Source organism: Delphinapterus leucas, chromosome X (genome assembly GCF_059928025.1).
Source record: "Delphinapterus leucas isolate spDelLeu-1000000601 "Yukka" chromosome X, BTC_Dleu_Yukka2, whole genome shotgun sequence".
Classification (NCBI taxonomy): domain Eukaryota; kingdom Metazoa; phylum Chordata; class Mammalia; order Artiodactyla; family Monodontidae; genus Delphinapterus; species Delphinapterus leucas.
Genome location: NC_143150.1, coordinates 434,914 through 460,869, shown reverse-complemented (window position 1 = coordinate 460,869; position 25,956 = coordinate 434,914). Strand labels below are relative to the sequence as shown.

Below are 25,956 nucleotides of genomic sequence, written 5' to 3'. Positions count from 1 at the left end.
AACTGTTGACAAGTCCATGTTTAACTTTATAAGAAACTACCAAATTTTCTTCCAGAGTGGCTATACTATTCTTGTATTATTACCAGCAATGAATACAAGTCCCTATTGCTCTGCATTCTTGTCAGCATTAAGTACTGCCAGGTTTTTTTGGATTTTAGTCATTCTAATAAGTGTATAGTAGCATCTCATTGTGGCTTTAATTTGCATTTACCTAATGAAATCATGTTGAGCATGTTTTCATATGCTTATTTGCCATACTTTTGTCCTCTGGTGAAGTGTCTGTTCAGATCTTTCTACCCTTTTAAAAATTGGGTTATTTGTTTTCTTATTGTTAAGTTTTAAGAGGTTTTTCTAAAATCTGCATACAAACCTTTTCTCAAGCATGTGGTCTGCAAATATTTTCTCCACGTCTGTGTGGCTTTTCTTTTCATTCTTTTAACAGTGTCTTTCACAGAGAAAATGTTTTGAATTTTGATAGAGTCCAATTTACCATTTTTTTCCTTTATGGATTAAGCTTTTGAAGTTGCATCTAAGAACTTTTTGCTTAATCCAAGGTAACAAACATTTTCTCATACAAGTTTTATAGTTTTGCATTTTACATTTAGGCTTATGATCAACTTTGAGCTATTTTTTACACAAAGTATGAGGCAGGTGTGAACATTTTGTTTTGTTTTGCTCTTTTGCATAGGGATGTCCAACTGTTCTAACACCACCTGTTGAAAAAAACAGTCCTTTCTCCATTGAATTGACTTTGCACTTTTGTCAAAAATCAGTTTACCATATCTGCGTGGGTCTATTTCTGGGCTCTCAATTTTGTTCCACTGTTCTATGTATCTATCCTTTTGACAACACCACACTGCCTTGATTGTAGTTGATCCTTGAACAACACAGGTTTGAACTGTTTGGGTCCACTTATAAGCAGATTTTTTTCAATAGTAAATACTATAGTACTACCTGATTTGCAGTTAAATTGATCTGTGGATGTAAAACCACATATATGAAGGAACTACGTATATACAGAGGGCTGACTGTAAATTACACTCAGATTTTTGACTGCTCAAAAAGTTGGCACCCTAACCCCTGTGTTGTTTGTGTCAACTGTACTAAGGTTAACTGAAGCCCTTTGACTTAATTTTTTTCCAGAAGTGTATTGGCTATTCTGATACCTTTGTCTTTCCACATACGTTATTTATTTATTTATTTATTTTAAATTTTTATTTATTTTTGGCTGCGTTGGGTCTTCGTTACTGCATGCGGGCTTTCTCTAGTTGCGGCGAGGGGGGCTACTCTTCGTTGCAGTGCATGGGCTTCTCATTGCGGTGGCTTCTTTTGTTGCGGAGCCCAGGTTCTAGGTGCACGGGCTCAGTAGTTGTGAGCACGGGCTTAGTTGCTCCACAGTGTGTGGGATCTTCCTGGACAAGGGCTCGAACCTGTGTCCTCTGCATTGGCAGGCAGATTCTTAACCACTGCGCTACCAGGGAAGCCCCCTCCACATACATTTTAGAATCAGTTTGTCAATATCTATAAAAAAGTCTGCTGGGATTTTTTGAGTGGGATTGCACTGAATCTATAGATCATACTGAGAATTCACATCTTAAAAATATTGGGTCTTCTAACCTATGAGCATGGAATGTCTTTCCAATTATTTATGTTCTTTCATTTTTTTTAATCAGTGTTTTGCAGTTGTCTGCACACAGATTGTGCGTGTGTGTGTGTGTGTGTATTTATTGCCATACATCCCCCTCCAACCACTGCTTTCGTTGTTTACCACAAATTTTGATAAGTTGTATATTCATTTTCATTTAGTTCAAAATATTTTTAACTTTCCTTGAGACTTATTTTACTTATACATTTTTTGGTAGTGTATAGCTTAATTTCCAAATATTTGGGACTTTTCTGTTATAGACTTCTAGTTTTTTCTGTTATGGCCAATGTACATACTCTATATGTTTTTAGAGTCTTTAAAATTTTTGAGCTTTGTTTTATGGCCCAGAATGTGGTCTACCTTGATGAATGTCTCATTTAAACTTCAGAACAATGTGTACTTTACTGTTGTTGGATGGATTGTTCTATAAATATCAATTGGGTCAAGCTGGTTGATGGTGCCTGCTTAATCTATCGATTACTGAGAGAGGTATTAAAACCAACTGAAATTGTGGATTTGTTTACTTCTACTTTTATCTCTGCCAGTTTTTGCTTCATGCATTTTGATGGTTTATCGTTAGGTGATACATTTTTAGGATAGTTACAGGTTCTCTTGGAGAACTGAACCCTTTATTACTATGTTATGTGCCTCTTTATCCATGATAATCTTCCATGTTCTGAAGACTGCTTTGTCTGAAATTAACATAGTTACTGTTGTTTTGATTAGCATTTCATGGTGTTTCTATTTCCATCCCTTAACTTTAAATTAAAAAAATTAAATAGACTACTTTTTAGAGCAGTTTTAGGTTCACAGCAAAACTGAGACAAAGGTACAGACAGCTCCATATATCCCTTGTCCCCACATCATCCATTAAGTTTTATCCTGAGTCTTTATATTTAAAGTTCGTTTCTTGTAGATAACATATAGTAGAATTTTTTTTTGATCCATTTTGACAATCTTTGTATTTTGACTGGTGTGGTTAGGCAATTTATATTTGAAGAGATTATTGATGTAGTTGACTCTAAATCTACCTTCTTGCTGTTTTCTATTTGTTGTATTTACTCCTTGTTTCTTTTTTCCTCTTTTTCTACCTTCTCTGATTTTCCTTGGGTATTTTTTTTTTTTGCGGTATGCGGGCCTCTCACTGTTGTGGCCTCTCCCATTGCAGAGCACAGGCTCCGGACGCGCAGGCCCAGTGGCCATGGCTCACGGGCCCAGCCGCTCCGTGGCACGTGGGATCTTCCTGGACCGGGGCACAAACCCGTGTCCCCTGCATCGGCAGGCAGACTCTCAACCACTGTGCCACCAGGGAAGCCCTTCCTTGGGTACTTTTTATGATTCCATTTTATCTCATTTCTTAACTTATTATTCATACTATTTTTTAAAACTTTTTAGTAGTTTTCCTAATGTTTACAATGTACATTTTAAATAATCTAAGTCCACCTTTAGATAACTCTAAAAGTATCATCCAAAGTGGCTATACTATTTTGCATGCCAATAGCAATGAAAAAGAGCTCTGATTCCTATTCATCCTTGGTAGAACTTGGTATTGTCAGTTCTTTTGATTTACCTTATAATAGAATATTCCTAATTTCTCCCTCCTATCCTCTGTCACATTGTTGTCATTTGTTTCACTTTTATATGTGCTATGAACACCAAATACACTGCCATTACTATTTAAATAATTAAAATTTAGTGCAATTAAGGAGAAAAGTTTATATTTTATCTTCATTCATTTCGAACACTCTTCATTTTTTAATGTAGATCCAAGTTTGTGACCTATATAATTTTTCTTCTGCCAGAAGAAATTCCTTTACAATATTTTGAGAAGTTATATGAGAAAGTCTATTTCTCTCTCACTTTTGAAGCATTGCTGGATATAGAATCCCAGGTTGGCAGTTTTTTCTCCTTTTAATACTTTAAAATTATCATGCCATTGTGTTCTTGCTTGTATAGTTTCTCATGAGAACTCTGCTGTAATTCTTCTGTTTCTGTGTAAGTGAAGTGTTTTTCTCCCCTCTGACTGCCTTCAAGATTTGCTCTTTGTTTTTGCTCTTTTGCCTAAGTGTGGGCTTTTGTGTGTGGGGGGGGGTTAAAAATGGATACAAAGCTTCTCTAAGCTTCTTGGATATGTGGTTTGGTGTCTGTCACTTATTGTGGAAAGCTTTCAAAAATTATTTCTTCAAATATTTCTTCTGCTTAGTTCTTTCTTTCTTTTCTTTCTGGTATTCCATTCATGTATATGTTACAACTTTTGATATTGTTCAACACTTCCTGAATACTCTTTTTTTGTTTGTTTGTTTCCACTCTCATTTTCTCTGTGCATTTCAGTCTGGGTAATTTTTATTGACCTATCTTTATATTCACTGATTCTATCCCTTGTTGTATCTTATGAGCCCATCAAAGTCATTCCTCATTTCTGTTACTGTGCTTTGGATTTCCTTTTGATTCTTTCTTATATTTTTCATCACCCTGCTGACATTATCTATCTGGTCTTTCATTTTGTCTACCTTTTCCATTAGAATCCTTAAGATATTAACCATAGTTATTTTAAATTTCCTGACTGGAAATTTCAACACCTGTGTCATATGTGAGTCTAGTTCTGATGGTGTTTTGTCTCTTCAACTTGTGTTATTTCTTGCCTTTTAGCATGTTTTGTAATTTTGTTCTTGTAGTTGACAGCCAGACATGTATAGAGCAGTAGATACTGAGGTAAATAGGAATTTATGGGTGACTATATCAATCTGGCCAAGAGTTGGGCTATGTTTGACATTTACTGTCTCTATGGGTACGAGAGGCTTTAAATTTCTCTAGTAATCTTGTTTTTATCCCCCCTCTTGGTCTTGGCCCTTCTCTTTGTGCTTCACCTCAGAGACAGTCTGTCTTTTGCAGCTGTAATCCACTGCTATTTTAACTGGAGGCTTATTAGTTGGTTGTAGTGGGGGGGAGGGGAATTCTCTAATCTTTGAATTAAGTCTAAGTCTTTGGAGTGCATAGTGGGCCTATGTTTTGGGAGTGTGGCCTTCATGGTTGTTTTTGTCCCTTTCCAGGGTGTTGTGAATTGAACTGCATTCCCCAAAAAGATATGTTGAAGTCTTAACTTCTAGTACATGTGAATGAGACGTTATTTGGAAATAGGGTCTTGGAAGATAATCAAGATAAGATGAGGTCATACTGGATTAGCATGGGCCCTAAATCCAACAAATGGTCCCCTTATAAGGAGAGAGAAATTTGAAGTCACAGAAGAGACACAGGGAAGATGATGGAGGCAGAGAGTGTAGTGATGTTGCCAAGTAACACCAAGGATTGTTGGCAACCACCAGAGCCCAGAAGAGGGAAGGAAGAGTTCTCTCCTAGAGTCTTCAGAGAGGACATGGCCCTGCCAACATCTTGATTTCAGACTTCCTGCTTCTAGAACTGTGAAAGAATAAATTTCTGTTGTTTGTGCCAATTAGTTTATGGTAATTTGTCACAGCAGTCCTAGGAAACTAATACACAGGGGTAAAGCTTTTTTCCCCTATGCCACCCAATACTTTCCCTGGCTATAGAATTTCCAGTCTATGTCTCTGAAACTCTCTCCCTTGTATACTGAGGCTTTTTTTCTTCTTTCTTTATTTTTTCTTAGATGAGACAGGGAGATAGAGTGGGGCTGGGGCATAGCAGACCTCCCTTTCCCTAGCTGGGATGAGATTTTCCTATTACCCTATATTAGTTTTGTCTTTCTTGCAACCTGTAAAATAATCCTAGAAATAAATGGTTAGTCTTCGCAACTCCACATAAAGTACTTTCAGTCCACATGAAAAGTATCTGTCATTGCACAACAATGTAAATATACTTTGCACTACTGAAGTGTACACTTAAAATGGTTACGATATTAAATTTTGGTTTTTCTGTCACAATTAAAAATAAAGTATCTGTCTCTACACATCTTACCAAAATGATCTTCGTGTTGCTGCCAAACACAATTCAGAGACTTGGAGGCTGTGTGGTGCCAATGGATGGCTAATGGAAATAAGCTTTTGAAGTTGGGCTGTTGAAGGGCCCAACATGTGACTCGTCCCCTCAGCAGGTCCTGGAGCCTGCTTTGTAGATGGGACAACCTGCAGCACCACATCCTAGAAAATTTGACAATGAGAGTGTTAGTAACAATATAAAACAATGTTTATAAGGCTGTAGGATACTACATATCTAGCTATGTAAAAGAACAGATTTTATTATCTCAACCACAGCATTAAAGGAGAAATTCTGAACAGCTAAGGATAAGTGGTTGATAACCATTACTTCTATCTTCTCACCAGCCACTCATATTATGCATTGCAATATTGCTTCCACCCCACTATCTAACTGAAGTGGTTCTTTAGAAAATCACTAATTTTAACCTTTCAACCACATATGGAAGGATTGCTTTTTAGGGCTCATCATTCTGGGACTCTCCACTGTGACACTGTTAATCACCCTCATCCTGACTCCTTGAAACTTTCTTTTCCACTGATTATGTGTGATTGTGGGCAAGTTTCTTAAACTCTCAGTGTCTCTGTTTCCTGTTTTGTAAAACGAGGATGACAATAATACTTATCCCATGGGTTTAGTGTGAGGACTAAAGTACTTAGAACTTTGTTGTCACATAGTAAGTCCTATATATGTCCTATATATGATATGCTATCATTCCAATCATCATTATTATTGTGGTTATTATTAGGGATAAACTATATCTATTGGCAAAAGTACCTTGATAAACTTGCTTGGAGTTGGTGACACCCTAAGTGTCATGTTTTCAGAAATATTAATAAAATAGCTTCATTTGCATAAGATCTTAAAAGGAATTAATTCATCCTGTGGGAAAAGATGGAGAAACCCATGCCACTGCAGAAAAGCTGTATGGTGCTTGACATGAACCTTCTCAATAACCCCTTAAGGTCACTAAACCCACTAAAAATGCTTATTTTGAGTGGATGTATACATGTTAAGTGTGTGGTGTAAGCTAATAAATGGACTGATTGGTTTCATACACAAAGGCCATAGCTAGAGACATAACAGAATTTGCTGATGAATTAGGGAGGGTTCTGAAATAGGTTAGGAAATTGAGAGTTAAAGTCTAAGACAGAGGCTGGCAAACTATGGCCCATGCCTATTTTCATATGGCCACATACAGGTTTTACATTTTAAAGGACTGTAAATAAAAACAATAACATTGGACCAAGACCACATGTGGCCTGCAAAGTCTACAATATTTGCTATCTGGCCCTTCAGAGAAAAAAATTTCCAACCCTTAGTCTAATGCTTAATTGTTAATCAAATACTCTTCTCCATTTACAATGGCTTACTCCCCACAAAAAAAACATTCTTAAGCAAGTGTATTCATTCATTTCTTCATTATTTCACTTGACAAATATTACCAAGCATGTGTAAATAGGGTACTTTCTTAAGTACTAGGAATACAAATATAAATAATCAATCCCAGCCACCATTCAAGAATCTCATAATCATCTAGTATGGAAGAAAGACAACTACTACTATCTATAGTAGTTTTAAACACAGAGTACAGTGAAAAAGTGCAAAGGAGAAAGTGGTTAACTATGCCTAGGAAAACTGGGAGGACTCCATATGATCAGTGTTCTTTGTAGAAGTGCTTCATTGTTTCCTATTTACTTACAAAATAAAATTTGCTCATTGTAGAAGATGCTGGAGTAGAAGGACCCTGAACTCATCTCCTCCCAGGGGCACACCAAAATTACGACTATTTACAGAGCAGCTACCTCTGTAATATGAGAATGACCTAAACACTTGCTGAAAAGACATTCCACAACTAAAGATATAAAGGAGAAACCACAATGAGATGGGTAGGAAAAGTTGAGATGCAGTATAGTCAAGACCCATACCCCTGGGTGGGTGACCCACAAGTGGGAGGATAATTACAATTGCACAGGTTCTACCCAAGGAGTGAGAGGTCTGAGCCCCCACATCAGGCTCCCTATCCTGGTGGTCCTGCACCAGGAAGACAAGTCCCCAGAACGCTTGGCTTTGAAGGCAAGTGGGGCTTACTTTTGGGAGAGTCAGAAGGCTGTAGGAAATAGAGACGCCATCATTAAAGGGCACACACAAAATCTCACACACTCCAGGACCCAGGGCAGAGGCAGTAATTTCAAAGGATCCTGGGTCAGACCCACCTGCTGATCTTGGAGAGAGCTTCCTGGAGAGGCAGAAGGCCACTGCAGCTCACCCTGGGGACACAGACACTGGTGGCAGCCATTTGGGGAGCTCATTCTACCATGAGGACACTGGTGCTGGCAAGGAACATTGTGGAATCCTCCCTCTAGATTATTAGCACCGGGACCTGGACCCACCCCCAGCCTGTTAGCACTAGTACTAGACTCCAGGTCCTGACTCTGCCCACCAGTGAGGCAACACTAAGCCCAAGATCACCAGGGCCACAACCCCACTAACCAACAGGCCAACACCAGCTCCAGGACCTCCCTGGGCCACAATCCTGCCTATCAGGAGGCTGACACCAGCTTTAAGACACCGTGGGCCCCTCAGCTAGCTGCCCCAGGATCCAGACCCACTCAACAGTGGGCTGACACCAGCTTTGTAATATCAGATGCCACAGTCAGCCATGTCGGGAACTGGCCCCATGCACTGGCAGGCTGATGCTTGATCTGGGACAACTGGCCCTGCAACAAGCCACACTGACTGGGCTCTGCCCACCTGTGGGCAGCACTAGCCCTGGGATTTCCTGGGGCTCTGCAGCCAGGCCTCTTGAGACCCAGCCCCAATCTCCAGTGGGCAGCAGCCTCTGTACAAGGCAGAGCCTGATAATCAGCCAGACAGGGCCTGCCATACCTACCAGACCACTCATAGTAGCCAGCCCCCCACAACAGAAGGGCCCACACAGCCCACACAGGGGGCACCCCCAGGGCATATAACTCTGGTGACCAGAGGGGAGTGCACTGCTCGGACACATAGGATGCCTCATAAAAAAAGCCACTTCTCCGAAGTTGGGAAATGTAACAACCTACCAGATACATAGAAATAAAAATAGCAAATTAGGCAAAATGAGGCAATAGAGGAATATGTTCCAAATGAAGGAACAAGATAAAATCCCAGAAGAAGAACTAAGTGGAAATAAGCAATCTACCCAATAAAGCGTTCAGGTCATGATCATAAAGATGCTCAAAGAACTTGGGAGAAAACTGGACAAACACAGTGAGAACTTTAACAAAGAGTTAGACAATATAAAGAGGAACCAAGCAAAGCTGAAGAATGCAATAACTGATATTAAAAAGCATACTAGAAGGAATCGACAACAGATTACATGATACAGAGGATCAGATCAGCTAACTGGAAGACAGAGTAGTGGAAATTACTTAAGCTGAAAAAAGAAAAAAGAATTTTAAAAAATGAAGACAGTTTAAGAGACCTCTGGAATAACATCAAGTGTACTAACATTTGCATTACAGGGGTCCCAAAAGGAGAAGAGAGAAAGGGGCAGAAAACATGTTGGAAGACATAATAGCTTAAAAATTCCCTAACCTGGGAAAGGAAACAGACATCCATGTCCAGGAAGCACAGAGAGTCACAAACAGGATCAACCCAAAGAGGAACACACCAAGACACACTGTAATTAAAATAGCAAAAATTAAAGATAAAGTGGGAATATTAAGAGCAGCAAGGGTAAAGCAAAAAGTTACATACAAGGGAATTCCCATAAAGTTATCAACTGACTTTTCAGCAGAAACTCTGCAGGCTAGAAGGAAGTGGCACAATACATTTACAGTGATGAGAGGGAAAAAACTTCAACGAGGAATACTCTACGCATCAAGGCTCTCATTCAGTTTTGATGGAGAGATCAAGTTTTACAGACAAGCAAAAGCTAAGAGGGTTCAGCACCATCAAAACAGCTTTACAAGAAATGTTAAAGGTACTTCTCTAAGTGGAAAAGAAAAGGCCACCACCAGAAATATGAAAATTATGAAAGGAAAAATCTCATTGGTAAAGGCAAATATATTCAGTCATGGTAGAAAAATTAACCACTTATTAAGCTAGTAGGAAGGTTAAAAGACTAGAGTAGTAAAATCATCTATAACCACAATGGGTAGTTAAGGGATACATAAAACAGAAAGATGCAAAATAAGATGTCAAATAGTAAACATTGGGGGAGGAGGGTAAAAATGCAGGGTTGTTAAAATGCATTCAAACTAAAGAGATCAGTAACTTACAATAATTACATATATATATATATATATATATATATATATAATTTGCTATATATAAATCCCATGGTAAATACACATCAAAAAACTATAATATATACACACACACAGAGAGAAGAGAAAGGAATCCAAATATAATGCTAAAGATAGTCATCAAATCATAAGGGGAGAGAGCAAAAGAAGAAAGGAACAACAATTTAAAAAACTACAAAGACAATCCCAAAACAATTAACAAAATAGCAATAAGTACATACCTAACAATAATTAAGTATTTATTTATGTATTTATTTATTTTTATTTTTTGGCCACACAGCATGTGGGATCTTAGTTCCCTGACCAGGGATTGAACCCACACCCCCTGCATTGGAAGCACAGAGTCTTAATCACTGGAGCACCAGGGAAGTCCCAACAAAAATTACTTTAAAGGTAAATGAACTAAATGTTCCAATCAAAAGACAGAGTGGCTGGATAGATACAAAAACAAGACCCCTATTTATGCTGCTTACAGGATACTAACTTCAGATCTAAAGACACAGACAGACTGAAAGTAAAGGGATGGAAAAAAGGTATTTCGTGTAAACAGAAATGAAAAGAAAGCTGGGGTAGCGACTTTTATATCAGATAAAATAGACTTTAAAATAAAGACTGTAACAAGAGATAAAGATGGACATTACATAATGATAAAGGGATCGATCCAACAAAAAGATATAACAATTTTAAATATAAATGCACCCAACATAGGAGCACCTAAATACATAAAGCAATATTAACAAACATAAAAGGAGAAACTGACGGTAACACTATAATAGTAGGGGACTTTAACACCCTACTTACAGCAATAGACAGATCATCCAGACAGATAATCAGTAAGAAACACTGGCCTTAAATGACACATTAGACTAGATGGCCTTAATAGTATATATAGAACATTTCATCTAAAAGCCCCAGAATACACATTCTTTTCAAGTAACATGGAATATTCTCCAGGATAGATCACATGCTAAACCACAGAATAAATCTCAGTAAATTTAAGAAGATTGAAATCACATTGAGCATCTTTTGCAAACACAATGCTATGAGACTAGCAATCAACTACAAGAAACAAAACTGTAAAAAACACAAACACATGGAGAACAAATAACATTGTAGTAAACAACCAAGGGTCACTGAAGAAATCAAAGAGGACATCAAAAAATATGAATATGAAAATGAAAATACAGTGGTCCAAAATCTATGGGATACAGGAAAAATATTTCTAAGAGGGACGTTTATAGTGATTCAAACCTACCTCAGGAAACAGGAAAAATCTCAGACAACCTAATTTTACATGTAATGGAACAAGAAAAAGGAGAGCAAACAAAACCCAAAGTTGGTAGAAAAGAAATCATAAAGATCAGAAAAGAAATGAATGAAATAGAGACTAAACTACAATAGAAAAGATCAATGAAACTAGGAACTGGTTCTTAAAAAGATAAACAAAATTGATAAACCTTTAGCCAGACTCATCAAGGAGAAAAGAAGGCCCAAATAAGTAAAATCAGTAATAAAACACAAGTTAGAACCAACACCAGAGAAACAGAAAGGATCATAAGAGATTACCACAAAAAGTTATACACCAATAAAATGGACAACAGAGAAGAAATGGAAAAATTCCTAGAAATGTACAATATCTGAAGACTGAATCAGGAAGAAACAGAAAATATGAACAGACCAATGACCAGTAATGACATTAAATCAGGAATGAAAACAACTCCCAACAAACAAAGGTCTAGGATCAGATACCTTCACAGGTAAATTCAACCAAACATTTAGAGAAGAGTTAACACCTATCCTTCTTAAGTTATTCCCCAAAACTGCAGAGGAAGGAATAGCTTCCAAACTCATTCTACCAGGCCAGCATCACCCTGATACCAAACTAAAGTTATCAAAAAAAAGAGAAAATTACAGGCCAGTATCACTGATGAACATATATGCAAATTCCTCAACAAAATATTAGCAAACCAAATTCAAAAATACATTAAAAGGATCATACACCATGACCAAATGGGATTCATTCCAGGGATACAAAGATGGTTCAATATCCACAAATTAATCAGTGTGATATACCACATTAACAAATTGAAGAGAAAAAAAATCATATGATCATTTCAGTAGATGAAGAAAAAGCTTTTGACAAAATTCAACATCCATTTATGATAAAAACTCTCAACAAAGTGGGTACAGAGGGAACATACCTCAACATAATAAAGGCCATATATGACAAGCCCACAGCTAACATCACACTCAATGGTGAAAAGCTGAAACCATTTCCTCTAAAATCAGGAATAAGACAAGGATGCCCACTCTCATCACTTCTACTCAATATAGTATTGGAAGTTCTAGCCAGACCACTCAGACAAGAAAATAAAATAATGGAATACAAATTGGAAAGAATGAAGTAAAACTGTCACTGTTTTCAGATGTCATGATGTTATACATGAAGATCCTAAAGATGCCACCAAACAACTACTAGAACTCATCAATTAATTTGGTAAAGTTGCAGGATATGAAATTAATATAGAGAAATCTATTGCACCTCTATACACTAACAATGAACTATCAGAAAGAGAAATTAAGAAAGTAATCCCATTCACAATCACATCAAAAGGAATAAGATACCTAGGAATAAATGTAACCAAAATGTAAAAGACATGTACTCAGAAAACTATGAGAAACCAATGAAAGAAATTGAAGACAACACAAATAGATGGAAAGATATACTGTGTTCTTGGTTTGGAAGCATTAATATTGTTTAAATGACCATACTACCTAAGGCAATCTAGTGACTCAATGCAATCCCTATCGAAACATCAGTGGTATTTTTCATAGAACTAGAAAAAGTAATTATAAAATTTTATGGAAACACAAAAAAACCCAAATAGCCAAAACAATCTTGAGAAAGAAGAATAAAGCTGGAGGTATCATGCCCCCAATTTCAAACTATACTATAATACTATGGTAATCAAAACAGTATGGTACTGACACAAAAACAGACACATAGATCAATGCAACAGAATAGAGAACTCAGAAATAAACCCACACTTATATGGGCAAGTAATCTACAACAAAGTAGGCAAGAATATACAATGGGTAAAAGACAGCCTCTTCAATAAATGATGTTGGAAAACCTGGACAGCTACATGCAAAAGAATCAAAAGTGGACTACTTTCTCACACCATTCACAAAAATAAATTCAAAATGGATTAAAGACTTAAATGTAAGACCTGAAACCAGAAACCTTCTAGAAGAAAACATAGGCAGTATACGCTTTTACATTTGTCTTAGTAATAGTTTTTTGGGTATGTCTCCCTAGGCAAGGGAAACAAAAGCAAAAATAAACAAATGGGATTACATCAAACTAAAAAGCTATTGTATAGCAAAGGAAGCTATCAGCAAAATGAAAAATTTGCCTTTTGAATGGGAAAAGATCTTTGTAAATGATATATCTGGTTAATATCCAAAATATAGAAATAATTCATAAATTCAACATTAAAAAAAGCAAATAACCCAATTAAAAATGGGCAGAGGGCTTCCCTGGTGGTGCAGTGGTTGAGAGTCCGCCTGCCAATGCAGGGGACATGGGTTTGTGCCCCGGTCCAGGAAGATCACACATGCTGCGGAGCGGCTGGGCCTGTGAGCCATGGCCGCTCAGCCTGCACGTCCGGAGCCTGTGCTGTGCAACGGGAGAGGCCACAACAGTGAGAGGCCCGCATACCACAAAACAAAAACAAAAACAAAACAAAAAAAAATGGGCAGAGGACCTGAATAGACATTTTCCCAAAGAAGACATACAGATGACCAACAGGCACATGAAAAGATGCTCAATATCACTAATCATCAAGAAAATGCAAATCAAAACCACAATGAAATACTACTTCACACCTGTCAGTATGGCTATTATCAAAAAGCTAACAAATAACAAGTGTTGGTGAGGATGTGGAGAAAAAGGAACCCTCGTGCACTGTTGGTGGGAACGTAAATTGGTGCAGCCACTATAGAAAACAGTATAAAGTTTCCTCAAAAAATAAAAAACTGAACTACCATATGATCCAGCAATTCCACTCCTGGGTATTTATATGAAGAAAATGAAAACACTAAACTGAAAAGATATATGCACCCCTATGTTCATTGCAGCATTATTTACAGTAACCATGATATGGAAGCACCCTAGATCCCATCAATATATGAGTGGAAAAAGATGTTACACCCCCCCACACACAGACAGACTGGAATATTAGTCAGCCATAAAAAGGAATGAAATCTTGCCATTTGTGAAAACATGGATAGACCTAGAGGGTATTATGCTAAGTAAAATACATAAGACAGAGAAAGACAAATTCTATATAATCTCACTTATATGTGGAATCTAAAAACCAAAACAAATTAACAAACATAATAAAACAGAAACAGAGTCATAGATACAGAAAACAAACAGGTGTTTGCCAGAAGGGAGAGCAGTGCGGGGAGGAAAGAAATAGATTAGGGAGATTAAGAGGTACAAATATCCAGTTGCAAAATAAATGAGTCACCGGTATGAAATGTACAGTGTGGGGAATATAGTTATAGCTATGTAATATCTTTGTATGGTGACAGATGGTAAGTAGAGTTATCCGGGTGATCATTTTAAAATGTATAGAAATATCAAATCACTATGCTGTGTAACAGGAACTAACACAGTGTTGTAGGTCAATTATACTTCAAAAGCAAACACAAACAAACAAATAAATTCATAGAAAAAGAGATCAGACCAGAGGCAGGGAGTGGAGGGAGAGGGAATTGGATGAACATGATCAAAAGGTACAAACTTCCAGTTATACGATAAATAAATACTAGGGATGTAATGTACAACATGATAAATATAATTAACACTATTGAATGTTATACACTAAAGGTGTTAAGAGAGTAAATCCTAAGAGTTCTCATCATAAGGAAAAAATTCTTTTTCCTTTTCTTTAATTTTGTATCTATTGAGATGGTGGATGTACACCTTAAACTTATATAGTGCTCTATGTCAATTATATCTCAATAAAACTAGAAGAAAAAACCACTTCCTCACTGTAAAAAGAAAAAAAAATAATCTAAACAACTGAGAAATATATAAAATAAAAAGTCAAAGCCTCCTTCCCTCATTATTTGCCATTCCCATTCCTTCAAGGAAACTCATCAACAATCAACAGTTCGGAGAACCAACCTCAAGATCACATACAGCTGAAATCTCCACAACTGCCACACATACATACAGAAATACATTTTTTTTTTGGTGAACATAGTTTTCAGATCACTTGGGTAAATGCCAAAGAGGGCTATTGATGTTTTACTTAACATTACTAGAATCTGAAACTGTCATCCAAAGTAGCTGTACTATTTTGCATTCCACCAGCAATGAATGAGAGCTCCCATTCTTCTGCATCCTTGCTAGAACTTGGTATTGTCAGTTTTTTGGATTTAGCCATTAATAGATTTAGCAACTAATAGGTGTGCAGTAATATCTCATTGTTGTTTTAATTTGCATCTCCCTAATTATGAATGATGTTGTGCATATTTTCATATTCTTAATTGCCACCTATATATCTTCCTTGGTCAAGTGTCTGTTCAAAGATCTTTTACCCACTGTACATTTTTTTAAGCAAGTTTTTTTTAGAGCAGGTTTAGGTTCACAGCAAAATTGAGGGAAAGATATAGAGATTTCTCATACACCTCCTGCCCCTACACATGCATAATCCCCACCATTATCAATAACCTCCACCACAGAGTGATACATTTGTTACAAGTGATGAACCTACATCAACACATCATTATCACCCAAAGTCCATAATTTATATTAGCTTTCACGCTGGGTGTTCTACATTCTATGGGTTTGGGCAAATGTATAATGACATGTGTCCTTTATAATAACACACAGAGTATTTTCATTGTCTTAAAAATCCTCTGTGCTCTGACTATTCACCCCTCTCCCACCATGAGTTTTGATATGCAATATTTTCATTTTTCAGCCAATTAACATATTTTCTAATTTCCATTGTGATTTTTAAAATTTGACCTACAGGTTATTTAAAAGTAAACATATTTTAGAGGGATTTTCTATTTTTATTTTTATTATTGTTTTCTAACTTTATTTCATTGTGGCAAAATAACCCCTCAGTGCAACTGTAACTTGTTGCTGTATGGCCTAGCATATCATCTATTTTTCTGTGTGCAGAAAAGAATATATATTCTGTAGTTGTTACATAAGGTCATCTGTATATGTCTGTCAATTAGGTTGTTTGTTAATATTATTGTTCAACTGTTCTATATACTTATTGGTTTTATTTGTCTTATGATCTGTTAGTTATTGAGGGATATGTATTAATATCTCTGATTATGACTGAATTTATTTACTGGACATCTGTCAATTTTTGCTTTGTATATTTGGGCTGCATACAAATTAGAACAATAATTTTATCTTCTTGGTGGATGGCCTCTCTTATCATCACAAAATATGTCTTATGTCTAGTAAAGAAACCTGCCATAAAGTCTTGTTTTATATTATTATATCTAAATCAGGTTTCTTTGGGGGGGGTAGTGTTTGTGGCGTATATTTATTCCACCCTTTTGTCTCTTATAAACAGCATATATGTAGTTAGATTTTGTTGTTTAACCTCATGATTTGTCATTTAATTAATGTGTGAAGTCAAATATTTGCTTTCTATTCGTCTTGCCTGTTTTGTTACCTTTCTCTCTTGCTTTGTTTTACACTGATTAGGTAATTTGTATCATTCCATTTCCTCCTTTGTTTACTTGTTACTTATACATTCTTTTACTGTTTTTTTAAAAACAGTTATTCTAGGGATTATAACACATATCTTTGATTTTTTAAAATTATAATGCAAATTAAAGAATTTATATTAACTCTATCTTCCTTCTTCAACTGCTGTTGTGTATTTTAATTATACACACACACAAACACACACACATACATCCCACAGGGACATTCAGATCTACCCACATATTTAACCTCTCCATTGCATCCATTTTATATCTCCAAGCTTTCATTTGGGATCATTTTACTTCAGCTTAAAGATCCTAAATATTTCCTTTGGTGTTTGGTGGAAGGTTCCGTAAGTTGGGACCATCTAAAAGCATCTGTCTTACTTTCATTTTGAAGGCTATTTTCATTGGATATAGAATTTTTGATTGGCAGTTAGTTTCTCCAGCATTTTGAAGATATTGTTCCATTATGTTCACATTGTTTCTGTTGAGAAGTTAAAGCCAATCTAATTGCTACTCCTTGTAAGGTAATACATCTTTTTTCTCTAACTGCTTTTAAGATTGTTTCTTTATTTTTTATCAGTCTTTATTAAAATACATCTAGATGAGGTTTTCTTTATTCTGCTCTGAGTTATAGCACTTTTTAAATCTGTGACTTCATGCATGATTAGGTTATGTATATGGCACAACAGACATTACGAAAGGGACATGATCTTTGGTTGGTCTGACCTAATCCAGCAATCCCTTAAAAGGGACAGGGATCTTTCTGGTGAAAGAGACTTGAAGCAGCAGAGGAATCTGCTGTCAAAGAGATTCTCTATTGGCTTTGAAGATGGAGAGGACTATGTGGCTGATATGCAGCAAGGAAACAGCAACCTCAGTCCTACAGCCACATGGAACTGAATTCAGCCAACAATCTGAATGAGGGTGGATGTGAATTCTTAGCCAAAGCCTCCAGAAAAGAATACAGCCTACCCAACACACCAATTTCAGCCTTTAATACACTGACCAGAGAACCCAGTAATGCCATGCCTGGTCTTCTGACATACAGAACTATGAGATAATAAATGGATGTTTGTTTAAGTACTAAGTTTGTGGTAACTTGGTATGCAGCAATAGCAAAATAACACAATACTTTGTTACTTTTGGAAAACTCTTAGTTATCATCTCTTCAAATATTGTTTCTGTACCATTCTCTCTCTCCTCTCCTAGGACTCCTATTACAAATATATCAGATATTTACATGTACTAGGTGCCAGGCATTGTTATAAGTGCCGACACACTGCATTATATCTCTATTTGCTACCATCCCAGTCCAGGCCCACCATTATTTCTCACTCAAAGACTGCAAAAGCCTCCCAACTGATCTATCCATACACACATTTGCCCTCCCTTCAAATCATTTTGCACACTGTAGGAATAGTGAATTAAAAAAATATATTAGTATGTCATTCTTTTTGAATGGATCCCTAGGGCCTTCAGGGTAAAGTCCAATTTACTTATCATGTTATGTAATGCCTCCCATTACCTGATCCTGAGCTACCTCTCAGCCTCACTTCCTGTTATTTACCTCCTTGTACTTCATTGTTTATAGCTTCCCAGACCCACTATACTTTCCTAATTCTGAGAAACTCATGTTCATGCTTTTTTTCCCTCAAACTGGAAGCCGTTCCTACTCTGTCTTTTATACATCTTTCAAGAATCAGTGGAGATATCATCTAAGAATTCTTCCTTAAAGTCACAGAATGAACTAGTAGCTTTCTTTTGTTCTCTCATTATAGTCTGTTTATGCCTCTGTTTTCCTTCTCAATATATTTTGTTGAAATTATATGTTTTTATGTCTTTCCCACCAGTAATACTTGGACACATCTCAATGTGAAGACCTCTGGGTCATTCATTTTTGTACCCTAACATCTAGCATGGTTCCTAGTACTTAGGAGAATTTCATAAATGTTTGTGGACATTGGATTGAATTACTTTTCTCCTAGCTTCATAACCTCTTTAAATCTGGTAAGATGTCTGCTCTAAATCTTCAGTCAAGTAAGTTATAAAAATATTGATGATGTCAAGCCAAAGGTAGGGTTTGCAACAGGCCATCTAAAACTCTTCCTTTGCTTATGGTTTGCTATCAGCACTCTTTTAGTATGGTAATTTAACTAATTAATACATAATTGTATTAATTATATAACCCATCAACATGGATTCATAATTCTTGTTCACAAGGGTGTCATAAAAGACTTGTTAAAATCTTGCTGAAGTTTCATTCATTCATTCATTCAATGTACATGTTATATCTGTCTTATTTCCATAAACATCTCTAATAATCAGAAATAAAAATTAGATTTGTGTGGAACGTCTTTGTTTGTTGATAACACTGTGTAATTTTCTAAGTACTCACTTACTTGAAAATCTGTTCTAGAAGCTAACCCAGGACATATTTAGCTTATTGATTAGTAGACTGAAAACTCTTCTTCCCTTTCCTTTGTTAGAAGTGGTAATATACTTATATAAATCCAGTGTTAAAGTACCTGTCCTTATTCTCCTTAATTCTTTTGATCATTGAGAACAGTTTAACAATATCAAGTTATAACTTATCCATCCCAGGACACATGTACTTTTTCTTTCTGAGAACGTAGTTAAAATTGTTCTTGTTGTCTTTGCAAATATGTATTTATACAAGCCTGAGGTAATTTGGGGGCTTATCCTTCCAAATACTAATCCTTTAGGCAAGTGCCACCTGTTATATTCATCCTTCTTTTCCATCTTTTATATATTATCCTTAAAAAAATAGCAACTATTAGGTCATTGTAAAACTTCCCTTGCAACCCCATAGCTTCCCTCATTTCTCCTTTAATAGAATAATTTGCTGTTTCATAGTCAAAATGATGTTTTTGAGAGCTTCCCAACCTTTAGAGTCTAAAGCCATCTTAATGTAAATTAAAGTCCAACAAGTATCAGTCATAATAATAGAAACTTTTGGAGAACAGCCATAGCTAGAAATTCTAGTCAGAATAAGCAATTACATAATAGGTCAATCTGAATCTTTTCATGGTTATTACTAAGGAAGAAGCATTACCCCCTAAAAGGCTTAAAGCCAAGAGTCCATTTAGCTCCTGTCAATTTTTCCTTCCAAATGTCTCTCAGATTTGTCCTTCTCTTTCCATTCCTATAGGTGCCTTCATCACCTCATACCTGGACTACTGCCATAGACTAGATGGTTTCCTTGCCTCCATTCCATCCATATTCCAATCCATTTTCCATACTATTGCCAGATTAATCTTCTTAAAACACTTTCATCATGTCACTCTCCTGCCTGAGACCTAGCTCAAATGTCACCTTTGTAAAATCTTCCTAACTCCCCTAGGAAGAGTTAGTAGCTGCCTACCCAGTGTTTTCACAGCTCTTTGTGCATACCCTTATTAGTGCACTTACAACATATATAAAAATTGCCTGTTTAATTATTTTTCTCTTCCCATTTGCTGAAAGCTCCTTGAGGGCAGACAGAAGGATTGAGTCATCTCTTTACAATGGCTTCACATAATTGGCCCCATCTATCTTGCCCACTGCCTCAGGGCCTTCACATATGTTGTTTCCTTTGCCTACCATATTCTCCCTCTCATTCTTCCTGCACAATTCATTTAACAAATATTTATTCGGTGTCAACTATGTGCCAGGAACTATTTTAGGCACTTGGAATTTATCAGTGAACAGAACAGACAAAAATGTCTGCTTTCATGGAGCTTATCCTCTAGCGGAAGGAGGTAGACAAAGATAAACATAATAAATGAGTAAATTATATAGTATATTAGAAGGCAATAAAAGCTATATGGCAGGATAAAGGGATGTGCTGGAGGTAGCAGGACATTTAAACAGGGTGATCAGGGTAGACTTTATTGAGCAAAATGACATTTGAACAAAAAGGGAATTATTCATGAAGATATCTGATGTAAAGTAGGCCAATACGAAAGCTCTAAGCTGAGATTATCTGTCATATCTGTGTCTGTGTTTAACTAGTGCAATAATATATTGGATTACATGAGTTAAAAGAATGCTCCTTTACATCAGGGCCTCAAAATTAAATGTCCACAGGGGCTAGGCAAGTAACATAAATAGGTAAAGTATAAGAGACAATAGGGGATTGTGGTGAGAGCAGTGAACTGAAGAATGCCTGATCTGTCCAAAAATCTTAGCCACTACTCAGCTCTAGATAATTATTGCCAGACAGTCCAAATGCTGCCGGATTTGAGAGGAGCCAGAAATGCGTATTATATAAGAAATCCCCCAATTTGTAATGTTGACAACTGAATTAGTTCGGGTCCTCTGAGAAGGAGATGCCATGACAGGAAGAGATGTACAAGTGGTTTATCAGGGGAAACATATGTGAAAGAAAATGGAGATAGAGTCTGAAAAGACTGGGACAGCTGTTGGGCCATGATGTAGGTCTAATCCCTGTGGAGGAGGGTAAATGCAAATCAAAACCACAAAGAGATACCACCTCACATCTGTCATAATGGCTATTATTAAAAACACAACAAATAACAAGTGTTGGTTAGGATGTGGAGAAAAGGGAACACTTGTGCACTGCTGGTGGGAATGTAAATTGGTGCAGTCACTCTGGAAAACAGTATGGAGGTTCCTTTAAAAATTAAAAATAGAACTACCATATGATCTAGCAATTTCACTTCTGGGTATATACCCTAAAAAGCGAAAGTGCTAATTTGAAAAGATATGTGCACCCCTGTGTTCAATGCAGCATTGCTTACAATAGCCAAGATATGTAAGCAACCTAAGTGTTCATTGATAGATGAATGCATAAAGAGATGTGGTATACACACATACATACACACACATACACACACACACACACACACACACACAGGAATAATGTTCAGGCATAAAAAAAGAATGAAATCTTGCCTTTTTCAACAACATGGATGGACCTAGAGGTTATTATGCTGAGTGAAATAAGTCAAACAGAGAAAGAGAAATACCATGTGATTTCAGTTCTATGTGGAATCTAAAAAACAAAACAAATGAATAAACCTAACAAAACAGAAACAGGCTCATAGACACAGAGAACAAACTGGTGGTTGCCAGAGGGGAGAGAGGTAAGGGCGGATGAGAGAAACAGGTAAGAGAGATTAAGAGGTACAAACTTCTAGTTACAAAATAAATGAATTGTGTGGATTTAATGTACACATAGGGAATATAGTAAGTAACATTAAAATATCTTTGTATGGTGATAGGTGGTAACTAGATTTATCACGGTGATCATTTTGTAATGTATAGAAATATCAAATCACCATACTGTATACCTGGAAGTAACATAGTGTTGTAGGTCAATTATACTTCAATTAAAAAAAAAAGTCAAAATGGATTAGACATAAATGTAAGATAAAACTATAAAACTTGCAGAAGAAAATATAGGAGAAAATCTTCATGACCTTGGATTAAGCAAAGTGTTCTTAACCAAAAAGTAGAATTTACAAAAGAAAAATGATAAATTGAACTTAATAAAAATTCAAAACCTTTGTCTTTCAAAAGACACAATTAGAAAATGAAAAGATAAGTCACAGACTGGAAAAAATATTTTCAAATCATATACCTGATAAAGGATTTGTATCTTAAATATATAAAGAATTCTTACATCTCAATAATAGGAAGGGAAAAAACCTTATTGAAAAGTGGGCAAAATATTTAATAGACTATTCTCCAAAGAACATATACAAATGGACAAGAAACAGATGAAAAGATGTTCAATATCATTACGATTAGGGAAATGCAAATCAAATTCCAAATGAGATATTACTTCACACCCACAAGGGCAGCTATAAATTTTTTAAAAGGAAAAATAACAAACATTGGTGAGGATGTGGAGAAATTAGAACTTTTATACACTGCTGGTGGTGCATGTAAATGTAATCAATATAAAATGGTGCAGCCCCTTTGGAAAATACTTTGGCAAAAGATTAGACATACAGTTACTATATAAGCCAGCACTTCCACTCCTAGGTACCTACCCAAGAGAATCGAAAACATATGTGCATCCAAAATCTTGTGCGTAAATGTCCATACCAGCCTTATTCACAATAGCCAAAAGGTGGAAATAACCCAAATGTCCATAAACAAAAGGTGGTATATACATATATTATATACCATTATTCGGCTATCAAAAGTAACGAAGTACTGATTCACACTACAACATGGATGAAACTTGAAAACGTCACACTAAGTAAAAGAAGCAAGTCACAAAAGACTGCATACTGCGTGATTCCATTTATATGAAATGTCCAGAATAGGCAAATCCATAGAGACAAGAAGCAGATTAGTGGTTCCCAGGGGCTAGGGTGGTAATGGGGACTAAGTGCACATGGGCAAGAGAGAGGTGCCATTGAGGTGATGGAAATATCTAATATTGGATTATAGTGATGGTTGCACCACTCGATAAATTTACTAAAAATCCCTGAATGTACACGTAAAATGAGTCAAATTTATGGCGTGTAAATTATATCTCGATACAAAATTTTAAAAACACTTTGGGAAGTAGAGAAAATAAAGTTTGTGTCAGTTGACACGACTTATTAGGGGTCATACAGAGCTCATTGGGCTGTTGTATGTTGATGTTGTAGTTGTTGCCATGGTTATGGTGGTTTTCCCATGAGGGCTGAGGGTCAAGCAGGGATTTGGGTCTTCTACAATAAAAATTTTAAAAATTAACAGAAAAAGAATGTTGCTGGGTTGAAATTCTGAGTAGCAGTGGGGGCAAAGAGAAGTGGATGGGTTTAAAAAAATATTCAGGATGCAGAAGTGACAAGGTTTTGTACTGATTAGATATTGGGAATGGGGAAGAGTGAGGATGCCTCAGACTTAACATGCTTCAAGTTGAATTCCTGTTGTCCTCTCAAACTTACTGTCCTCCTGTGCTGCTAATCTCAGTGAGTGGATCAGCATCCTGGCACAGAGTAAGCATTCATTGATTGTCTTTGGAGTGAAAGAATGAATAAACAGAGTAAAAATATGGCCAACGCATCCACCAGGTCCTGCCAAACAGTCAGTCCTATACTCACCCACAAGGTCAGCTCAGCAGATGCCTATCAGAATTCCCCTCTCACTCTATTGACCACTTGGGAAATCAACAGGTCCCACACCTTGAAGAACACTCACATTCATACCGGTGGCCACTCCTTGCCTAAATGCTGCAGCTGTGGCAGAGACCAGGTTTTGCCCAAAGCCTCTCACCCTGTAAATTCTTTACACGTGGGCAATGGCAGGTACATGTACAGCCCATATAAGCATGAGGGACGTTTGGTGTTGTCGAAAGAGGGTCACAATGGTGCCCAACTGGTGAGTCTACATTCACTTTGGCTCCAAGCAGAAAGAGACGTTTCCCATCCGAGGGGGTTTATTAATCCAGGGCCCACTGCTCCACCCACCCCCCATCCTGGCAGGCAGAAAACACAGCTTCCAGAAACACTGCAGACAGTGAGTGATCAATTTGGATATTTTACTGCTGTTCCCAGGGTTGACAAGCAGAGATACAGAACCGCTTGTGATTCCTGATATAGATACCAAAACCAGGAAGTGATCCCTCCCAGTCCACCCTTCCCAGAAACAGAGGATGAGGTGGGAGACGCAAAAGACGCCCCCAGACTCAATCGACAAATTGAAAATTCCCTTCATCATACTGGTTATGAGATAAAGTATAACCTCTTTAAGTATCATTATACATAAGCACATTTACCTCTCATGGTTGTGAAGATTACAGTGTTTTGCATAATATATGGTTGCCGTTATCATTATCACCAGTTCCTTAATGAGGAAGAATCAGAATGACAGCACAATGTCCTTCCATAGTGTTTCTAATTCTTTGCCTTTATAGTTAAGTTAATGTAAAATGAAGTGTAATTTTTACTACAGTGTTTCCTGAAAGTGCAATACCAAGCTAAGAGGCAACCCTAAAAGACTGCTGTATGGGAAGGGAATATGGAAGTACTCCCACACATGGGAGCTCAAGTTTGTCTTTCAGTGCTTGAGTATATAGTTAAGTCACCAAGTCATTTATGATTAGACTTTCGTCAGGCAGTGTACTATGCTCATTCAACCCATAAGGTTTTGGACAATCATCTGTCCTCTGGTTAAAATCTTTAATGGTAAGGCATTCAGAAGAGCATTCTTGAGTTAACATTCAACCAAGGCATTGAATGAATGTTGTTTCCAGTTTTCAGGGCAGTCAGTAAAGTAAGTAAGCCTAAATAGGCTTTTCAGAGTTATTTTCAGAACAGAGAAAGAGCTGCCTTGCCTAGCTTCCCCAATGCCCTGCCCTGCTACTCCTGACTCTTGCTAGGTTTCCTGCTCAGGAGGGGCAGAGAAAGGGTAAAATCTGGGCAGAAAACATTACCAAGAAAGAAAGTCAGTGCTGCAAGCTCTTGCAGACAGCCGAGTTCCACCTTCCACTGCACTGCCCAACAAAGTGAAGCAGGGAGAGGGTAGGGACTCGCCGAAAGCTAGACACAGTCAATGACAGACCCAGGACGGGGAAGTCCGATCGAGTTTGAGACAATGTACTCTGGGCGTCAGTCCCAGCGCAAGGTTGCTCCAGCTCTTCCAGCTCTTCCCAAGCACTAGGCCCATCTGACCCCGCGCTGATCTCCGGGCGGGCTGTGTTTCGCGCAGCTGGCACAAACCGTGACGAGAGCCCTGCGGCAAGGCACAAGTGGCCTTCTCCTCTGCCAGGGTAAATAAAGGTGAGTACCAACGCCCCGAGGCCGAGCAGCCGCCTCTCACTGCGCCAGGCCTGAAAGCCAGCGGCTGGGCAAACCTACTCATCGCACCCACCCAGAACACCCCTTCGCCGATCCACAGGGCGGAACCCACCTGTGCCGGAGGTCGCGACTCCCAAATCAGCAAAGCAGGAGGAACTGCAAGCAAAGAGAACCTCGGAAGGCAGCCCTGCGCCCGCCTTTTGCTTTTTGCCCTGAAACTGTCGGCTCCGCGCTCCCCTCCCCCAGCGCGCTCGGACCCAGCGCCTAGCCTGGAGGCCCCGCCCCGCTCCTTCCGGCCATGCAGGGTGGGGGCCTCGCGCGCCTGGGACCAAGCGGGCTGCGGATCGTGCTAGAGCCTCTGATGCAACAGGGCTGAGCTGGGCCGCTCTGGTTGATTGCCTTCATTTAGCAGATTTGGAACCACAGGCGCAGACAGGAGGATACATAGACCTATAAAAGTATGCGTGTAAAACCTAGGTCGCCTTGCTTGCCGTTTCAGGACTCCTCCCAGTATGCTCCTATTTATGGTGGTTTATCGAGGGTCGCTGGAGCT

At 37.7% G+C, this 25,956-nt stretch overlaps 1 protein-coding gene across 1 annotated transcript in view; it reads right to left on the bottom strand.

The window, feature by feature from the left end:
• TMLHE (trimethyllysine hydroxylase, epsilon) overlaps positions 1-25,637 on the bottom strand; it is a 67,942-nt gene extending 42,305 nt beyond the window's left edge. Inside the window, exons 1-2 of the mRNA XM_022566278.3 lie at positions 25,516-25,637; positions 5,579-5,760 (exon numbers count right to left, since the gene is read on the bottom strand). Coding sequence (XP_022421986.1) covers positions 5,579-5,759 — 181 coding nt within the window. The 5' untranslated portion in view covers position 5,760; positions 25,516-25,637. The remainder of the gene's footprint in view (positions 1-5,578; positions 5,761-25,515) is intronic.
• Positions 25,638-25,956: the final 319 nt, after the last annotated feature.